Here is a 9,110-nt window from a genome sequence, read left to right on the forward strand (position 1 = left end):
GCCCTTCTGACTGTAAAGCCCTACGGTACCGGGACCGATAAGTCTTTACCCGGGGCACAGATTGGGAAAGCCGACAGTGCGCTGAATTCCAGCAGTATATAGAGCTGCATGTGCCCAATCTGATAAAAGGTCCTCTTTAAGCGGTTTTTCTGTGTACTTATTAACCCGTTAATAGCACTGACATTTTTTGAAAAACTATTTTTTTCCTGGAAAACCCATTTAATGTGTTTCATGCTGGATGATCTAAACAGAATGTCACACTGGATGATTTATATTTCACTAGTGTCTTCTGTTTCCCCCATCAACGTCTATAGCCATAAAGGCACAGCCACATGTTGTTTTCCTTTCTTCTCCCCACAATGCCCCTCTCCCTCTGTTCTCGTATCTTCTACAGCCTCAGACGTGCCACTGCCTCCTGCCACATTCTTTTCTTAGCACGGACATCAGTGACGTCATCCTCCCGAAACGTCATTAGCTCATTTGCATAGATTACGTTGTGTTCGCGCTGATTGGTGGGTTGTGTGCTGGGGCTAATCTAGCAGTCAGGGATTGCCATAAAAGAGAGGCAACTAAATGTTGTTGTACCAAGTCCTAGGGAGCGGCAGGACCGCACGGAGTCGGCGCCGGTACACTCAGCACTTTCTTTCAGGGCCTTCCTTCCCTCCTCAGTATACCGCCCCGTCTCACCTACACAGTCACCTTTACCACAGCAGGGATGTCTATGGGGTCTTCGCAAGATAACCGGTCCGAGACCTTGCCGGAGATCACGGCGGCCGTCAGCTTCCTGTCTGGTCTGCTACGTAGCCGCCTCAGTGAACAACAGCTGCAAGGCTTCAATGGGGCCTTACGGGACACGCTAATCGGTGAGAGGACAGAGGGGTCTGAGCTGGAAATGGCTGACATGGTCCTGCTAGACCGGTGACCTTGTTTCCTAATGTTCGGTATATTCACATGATCTGGATTTGGTCATGTGGTGTTTTAATGCAAAAAAGATGAGCCGGTATAAAGGCCACGGTGTGAGGTCACTTAGTACAATACCTCATGTAAATCTCTGTATGGTTATTTATTACTTTGGGTGTAAGGCGTGGGAAAGGGGTAGGGTTACACAGATTATATGTATGTAGAATATAGCATGTATATCTCAATGTAGCATTCTAGGTAAAATCTGGATCAGTACACTGACTTTCCTCTTCTGTTTTTTTTTTTTTTTTTTTTTTTTTTTTTTTTTTACAGAGCACTATAGACATCACTGGTTTCCAGACAAGCCTGCCAAGGGTTCTGGGTACCGCTGTATCCGAATCAACCATAAAATGGACCCCATAATCAGCAAAGTGGCGGCTCGTATAAAGATGAGTAATCTACTTGGCCTCTTGCCCAAGGAACTGACTCTCTGGGTGGATCCTTATGAGGTTTCCTACAGGATTGGTGAGGATGGCTCCATCTGTGTTCTGTACGAAGCCTCTGCTCCTATGCCCTGTGCTCCCTTAAACTGTAAGAGTGAGCTTGTGGGGTGTCCCAGCACAGCGAACCAGTACGTCATGGCGGTGGGCAGCTAAAATTGTCAAGGAATCTCAACATCTGCTGCTTTTTGTATGTGTAAATACCTCGCTCTGAGAGCCATGTTTTCTAATGAAGATCTATTTATATTTTTAAAAACCAATTTTTGGATAAAAGGAAGTTGCTGTACCTGGTATTTTTAACTATGTATTTCTCTCATGATGAGACACTAATGCACTAGTACAATATGTACAACCCTCTGCCAACCTTGCACAGTATCTATCATAGGGCAATGTATGGGGACTGCATGTGCTTCCATGTACACTGTTATGACTTTTATTGGCCCATTTTGGCTACTTTGCACTTTATTCACTTGTTAAAAAAAAGTGTTGCAGCTGATGAAAGTGCTCGCTGCTGGAGACCCAGAACAGTAGAGGTCTGCAGAGCAGATACACTCTGGTTCCAGCACTGAGGCCTAAATCTCTTCTAAAGACCCCCTCCCCTTCACACACACTCACTTTACTTCTTCTAGATCATACATGTAATAGTTATTTAATGCTTTATTCCTGAGTATACCTACAGCTTTGGGTTACTTGGCAGTGCCATGCCCAAATGAGGTCTGCATGGTGGAAGGGAAGTCAATCCCTTGAGGTTTATGGCCTTAAGCCCATCACACTAATTAAATATAGCTTGCCCATGAATGGAGGCAATACCGTTGTGGAATGAACAAGGCCCTGTACAGTCAAGTCAAGCAAAATGAATCTGTTTTGTAATGTAAAGACTCTTTAATGTTATAACAGATGCCTATTTTGTTCAGGTGTGTGACTTTTAGGGATTACAAATGGGAAAACTGCAAACCAGGTAAACACAAATGCAAAAAAAGTTACAAATCTTTCCATTGTAGTCCTTCTGTAGATTCTACTTTTAATGTTGGCTTACAAATACTGGTGCATAGTACTGTTGTGTGAATGAGAACTTATTTGTTGTAGCAACTGCTTTTAGGATTCCAAGTTTAAGTGCTGAATGCAGCACTTAAACTTGTGATCTTATCAATTGCCACATCTGTTGACTGTGTAGACACTTGTGACCAAATGTATCTTGACAATATGGTAACTGCCATGTTGGAAGTTGGGTGGCAGTCTTTCACATTTTATTTTTTTTTTTTTTTGGATGGGGTCCTTATGTAGTTGCTACAAACGCATTAGGTGCCTTTCTCATGCTGCACAAAGGTGTCTTATGGAGTCAATTTGTGAGCCTTAAATATATGCAAAACAAGTGTATGCGTATGTATTAAGAGTGCACCATTTTATTGCCAAGCTTGTAAACTGCCTGCATTTTCATCTGTGACTGCTGAAGCAGTATAAAGGAACAGAAACTGATAATACTGTGAATACTTGTTACTGGGTACTGTACAGTTGTTACTTTTGTAATAAAAGAAACTTGTTTTAATATGTGTGTTTTTTACTCCTTTGATACATTATTCACCCAAACTTCATTTAGTCTTGTACTTTCAGTGTTCGGCTTCACTTACACTGCAGATTTATTTATTTTTTTTTTAAAATTTATAATTATATATACAATATAACTTGCGTGATCCTTTGTTCTTCACTAGAGACGCTGATAACTTGCGGTTCATCTCTATTAAATTACACTGGGATCAGTGTATGTAGAGTTAGGGAGCCTTCACACGGAGTAAACGCGTGTGTATTTTTGCAAAATACACGTGTAAAAAATAAGACTCCCATTGACTTCAATGACTTTTTACAGGCGTATTTTTACACGTGTGTAAAAAAAAAAAAAAAAAAAAAAAAAAAAAACATTGAAGTCAATGGGAGTCTTATATTTACATGTGTATTTTGCAAAAATACACGCGTGTTTACTCCGTGTGAAGGCTCCCTTATTTCTTTAGGGAAAGGTCAGTGCTGAGTAATAAAGGATACCTGAATTTTCATGACAATATGTCAAGTGGAATCCTGCTAAGCAGTTTTCTCTGACCATACAAGACTTCTGCTGATAATAACCACACTGCCTCAGACAAATGCAAGCTATGATTCAGCCAAAGTGTGTGTGTGTAGTAATGAGCAGTCTGCCCCTCCCCCCCTATCCATTGTAACTAATTTGGTTTGCTTACATGCAATTCTCCCAGGAGTAACTGTACAACAACAAAATAGCTGTGAAAAGTAACTGCATCATGCAGGAGGATCTAGGACCACTGAGCTGCAAACAATGCAGTCTTGACACAAGGGAAAACGGAGTATAGTCAGGAAAGCAGACTGTGTGTGTGTGTGCAATCCCTTTCCCCGCTGCTCCCTCTGGGTTGGAAGCTAATGGCAAAATTGATCCTTCATGTGGGATGTCTGGGCATGGGAAGGAGGAGGGTGGCGGTGCTTTTGTCTAAGTATTGGGACTGTTAGTAGTGCGGTTACACCACAGGCAGAAACTGCAGTACTTTGCCTGCAGCAGGAACTGGGGCCGCCAGAAGTTGGGACCAGCTTCTAGGAGATGCTGAATCGGATGTATCAGCATCTCCTTAAAGAGATTCTACCATTTAAGCTACTTTTTTTTCTAATTACCACGTCGGAATAGCCTTAAGAAAGGCTATTCGTCTCCTACCTTTAGACGTGGTCTCCGCCGCGCCGTTCCGCAGAAATACCGGTTTTAACCAGTATGCAAATGAGCTCTCCACAGCAATGAGGGCGGGCCCCAGCGCTCAAAGGCCGATGAGCGCATCCCCATTGCTGCCCGAAAGCTCTTTCCTGCGCCGCCTCCTCCTTCTGCAGCAACTCCACCTCTTCTGGCTTCTCTTGCTCTTGTAGTTCGAAACAGGAGCATAGAGAGGCCATCCCAAAGTGGCCGCCGGCCGGCTCCTGTATTGAACTGCAAGAGCGGCTACCCAAAAATGGCCGCCGGCCATTTTTTGGTAGCCGCTCTTGCAGTTCAATACAGGAGCCCGCCGGCGGCCATTTTGGGGTAGCCACTCTTGCAGTTCAATACAGGAGCTGGCTGGCGGCCATTTTGGGGTGGCCTCTCTATGCTCCTGTTTCGAACTGCAAGAGAAGCCAGAAGAGGCGGAGTTGCTGCAGAAGAAGGAGGCGGCGCAGGAAAGAGCTCTGGGCAGCAATGGGGACGCGCTCATCGGTGTTTCAGCGCTGGGGCCCGCCCTCATTGCTGCGGAGAGCTCATTTGCATACCGATTAAAATCGGTATTTCTACAGAATGGCGCGGCGGAGACCATGTCTTAAGGCTATTCCGACGTTTTCATTAGGAAAAAAAGGTAGTTTAATGGTAGAATCCCTTTAATTCTGGAGGTGGCAGCAACTTGAAAAGGTGGGAGATTTTAATTAAAAAAAAAAAAAAACCCTCAGGAAAGCACTGGTGGATTCCAGCAGTTTTTGTGTTTCACACCACATCAACATGATGGAGCAGCAGTAGCTTTTTTCAGCAGCTGAAACTAGACAATCATCCTCTATAGCCAGAGCCAAGGGCCATGTTTGGGGCCAAGTGAAAGGCACATCCGGCCCAATTTCGGTACTGATAGTTGAAAGAGGCTGTGAATTGCCCCTTTATTTATGGGTCTTTAACTAAATCGAAAGGCACATCCGGCCCAATTTCGGTACTGATAGTTGAAAGAGGCTGTGAATTGCCCCTTTATTTTTGGGTCTTTAACTACCGTATTTTACGGACTATAAGGCGCACTGGACTAGGCAAAATCAAAATCATGCTGATAGAGCCCAACCGTAAACGTTAGGTTAAACTACCCCCCCGTTTTAAAATAAAAGCCTGAAACAGAATGTGAAACTTACCGAGCGGTGTAGGGTGGGCGGGCATTCAGGCCTCCTCTTCCTCCGATGTTCCGTCCTCCTCCGGCGCTCGCAAGCTGATAATGGCCAGGGCACATGCGCAGTAGAAGCATTATGATATTGCGCATGCGCCCCGGCCATTATCAGCGAGCGCCGGAGGAGAAGGACGGAACATCGGAGGCAGAGGAAGCCTGAATGCCCGCCCGCCCGCCCTGCACCGCTGGGTAAGTTTCACGTTCTGTTTCAGGCCGGCGTGACAGCAGGGCTGCCGGACACTTCCCATTCATTTCTATGGGAGCCGACATGCGAGCGTTCCCCATAGAAATGAATGGACTGCTTTTTTCCATTCATTTCTATAGGGAGCGCTCGCATGCCGGCTCCCATAGAAATGAATGGGAAATGTCTGTCCATTCATTTCTATGGGGAGCGCTCGCATGCCTGCTCCCATAGAAATGAATAGGAAGTGTCCGGCAGCCCTGCTGTAACGCCGGCGTGTATGGCTGTGATACACGCCGGCGTTCGGTAGTGTGAATGCACCCTTACGGTGCCTTTTATGTATGTATGGAAGCGGCACGCAGTCTTTGCCGCCGCTTCCATCCATATATAAGCCGCACCGGACTATAAGCCGCACTTACGATTTCTGACGAAATCGTAGGTTTTTATGTGCGCCTTATAGTCCGGAAAATACGGTAAATCTAATTGCAGAAAAGAGAAATTAATTCCTAAAGGACTCAGGCTCACAAACCCCAACGCATCTACCTATAATACTCACTATGCACAAAACTTGTGTTATAGAACTTCAGAGAGACTGCGGAATCACCTCATACATCACTTCTACAGCATCAAGAGTAAAATCCAAATGGAGATTAAAACAAAATGGAACAATATCGAGGAGAGCTCCAGGATAACATTACTACAATACTATGAGAAACTGCAGAAATCTCTGATCCTCAATAAGCGAAAGAAACTCCACAGACTGAGACTTGCTGCAGGATTCTACAAGAATACACACAAAGCAAAATATATATCTAACAACAACCGGGACCACTCACATGTGGATTTGGAAACACAGAACTGTGTTATCAATCTCTCCACCTATGAACCCACCAAAGCAGAATTCGGGGTACTCTCCAGGGGACTCTCATTTTGTCCTTCTAAAACCATGGATAAAATTGAACTGTGCAGCGACATGGAGGATTTTTTCAGGAGACTGCGCCTGAGGGAATATTTTCATGACACAGATGACACAGAGGAGACTCAACCTACCCCTTCAGAGATTCCAATCTTAGCAAAAAAGGAGACATCTGATTGGACACCTCCAACTGGACGAAATTTTGATTTGGATAATTACATAGACTGTTTCAGACACATGGTCAAATCCACTATACTGGATACAAATAAAGCCCTGCCGTCTAACATCAGCGCCCAGGAAAGAAGGGCCATAAAATCTCTGAGAAATAATAACGACATCATCATTAACCCCTTAGCGACCCTTGACGTAACTGTACGTCATGGGTCGCATGGGGATGTATGGAGCGAGCTCACACGCTGAGCTCGCTCCATACACGGCAGATGCCGGCTGTATCATACAGCCAGGACCTGCCACTAACAGCAGCGGTCGGTGCCCGAGCCGATCGCTGCTGTTAACCCTTTACACACTGCGGTCAAACGTGACCGCAGTGTGTAAACGGCGGCAAGGGCGCCGCCATGTTTTGCCGATTGCCGCCCTCCTGAATGTCACATGAGGGCGGTGATCGGTTGCTATGACAGCCGGAAGCCTATTGAAGGCTTCCAGGCTTGTCTCTGCACGAGATCTATTAGACGATGCCAGAGGCATCGTCTAATACAAGTGCTGCGATTTTCCTATTCACTGCAATACTGTAGTATTGCAGTGAATAGTATGAGCGATCAGACCCCCTAGGTTTCAAGGTACCTAAGGGGTCTGATCATAAATGTAACAGAAGAAAAAAAAAAGTTTTTAAAAGTATTAAAAAAATAAAAAAAATATAAAAGTTCAAATCACCCCCCTTTCCTTAGATTAGCTATAAAAGTAATTAAAGAACATTAAACATAAACATATTAGGTATCCCCACGCTCCAAAATGCCCGAACTATTAGAATATTAAAACATTTATCCCGTACTGCGAACGGTGTAGCGGCAAAAAAAATAAAAACAGCCAAAAAGCGTTTTTTTCAACACTTTGCCTCCTATAAAAAATTGAATAAAAAGTGATCAAACCATCAGATCTTTCCCCAAATGGTATCAATAGAAACGTCATCTTGTCCCGCATAAAAAGACACCACAACCAGCTCCATACATGGAAATATGAAAAAGTTACAGGTGTTAGAACATGATGACACAAATTTTTTTTTCTATTTTGCAAAGTTTATCATTTTTTTAAAAGTATCAAAACATTTCAAATACTATATAAATTTGGTATCACCGCGTTCGTACTGACACGTAGAACACAGGTAACATGTCATTTGTACCAAACAGTGAACGCTGTAAAAATTAAACCCATAAGAAAATGGCACAAATGCATTTTTTCTCCAATTGCACCTCATTCTGAATTTTTTTCCAGCTTCCCAGTACATTGCACAGCATATTGAATGGTGCCATTACAAAGTACAATTTGTCCCGCAAACAATAAGCCATCATGTGACTCTGTGAACTGAAAAATGAAAAAGTTATGACTCTTGAAATGTGAGGAGGGAAAAACGAAAATGCGAAACCAAAAAATGGCCTGGTCCTTAAGGGGTTAAACCAGCGGACAAGGCTGGCGCTATAGTCATGATGAACACATCAGACTACATACAGGAGGCACACAGACAGCTGAATGACACACACTACTACTCCAAGTTGGATTCAGACCCCACAGTGGAGTACTCCAAAAAACTAAAAAAGGTTATCTCCGGCCTATCTGATGGAGCAATAAGCCTAAGCAGCCTCATACCAGCAAGCCCTAGGACAGGGACTTTTTATATGCTTCCAAAACTGTACAAACCTGGGAACCCAGGGAGACCGATCATCTCATGTGTTGGGACTCTTACTGAACAGATCTCTGGATGGGTGGAGGGCACTCTGAAACCCCTAGTGAAGGATACAGCCAGCTACCTACAGGATACGACAGACCTATTAAACAAACTATCCACTATAGGTCCCCTTCCAGATGGAACCATCCTGGCCACCATGGATGTAGAATCCCTGTACTCCAACATCCCACACCAGGACGGTATAAATGCCTGCCAGTTTTTCATGGAAAAGCGAGGTATGAACGCTGAATCGGTGGTGAAACTGACAAAATTCATCCTCACTCACAATTACTTCTCCTTTGGTGACTGCATCTATTTACAACGGACCGGCACCGCAATGGGGAGCAAAATGGCGCCACAGTACGCTAATCTCTTCATGGCCAAGCTTGAGAGTGACTTCCTATCCACCTGCACGATTAGGCCTCGGGCCTACTATCGCTTCATTGATGATATCCTAATCATTTGGACCGGGTCTGAGGAACAGCTGAAAACCTTCCATGAACAGTTCAACCAGTTCCATCCCACCATCAACCTGATGCTCAATCACTCCTTCTCCGAAATAAACTTCCTGGATGCAGTCATCAAGATACAGGACAACAAAATTGAGACATCGCTGTATCGGAAACCAATTGACCGTCCTACGTACCTAAGATGGGATAGTTTTTATCCTAAACACATAAAGAATTCCATTGTATACAGCCAGGCCATCAGATACCATCGCATATGTTCAAACCCTGCAGATAGGGACGAACACCTTGGGGGCCTCAAAAACACATTCTTG

General features: G+C 44.3%; 1 protein-coding gene across 1 annotated transcript; it reads left to right on the forward strand.

Moving 5' to 3' along the window:
- Window positions 1-572: 572 nt before the first annotated feature.
- On the forward strand, window positions 573-2,946 carry LOC142194844 (protein BTG2-like). The gene is made up of 2 exons (XM_075264229.1): window positions 573-863; window positions 1,234-2,946. Exons 1-2 carry the CDS (start codon window positions 716-718, stop codon window positions 1,554-1,556), a joined length of 471 nt encoding a protein of 156 aa, XP_075120330.1. The 5' UTR covers window positions 573-715; the 3' UTR covers window positions 1,557-2,946.
- The last annotated feature ends 6,164 nt before the right edge of the window (window positions 2,947-9,110 follow it).

The sequence above is a fragment of the Leptodactylus fuscus genome, chromosome 2 (genome assembly GCF_031893055.1).
Source record: "Leptodactylus fuscus isolate aLepFus1 chromosome 2, aLepFus1.hap2, whole genome shotgun sequence".
Classification (NCBI taxonomy): domain Eukaryota; kingdom Metazoa; phylum Chordata; class Amphibia; order Anura; family Leptodactylidae; genus Leptodactylus; species Leptodactylus fuscus.

Bases quoted from the DNA above. Each gene is read 5' to 3' on its own strand.
- LOC142194844 (XM_075264229.1), top strand. From the start codon at position 716: ATGTCTATGGGGTCTTCGCAAGATAACCGGTCCGAGACCTTGCCGGAG. The intron at 864-1,233 runs GTGAGAGGACAG...TTTTTTTTACAG, and splicing joins CTTACGGGACACGCTAATCG to AGCACTATAGACATCACTGG.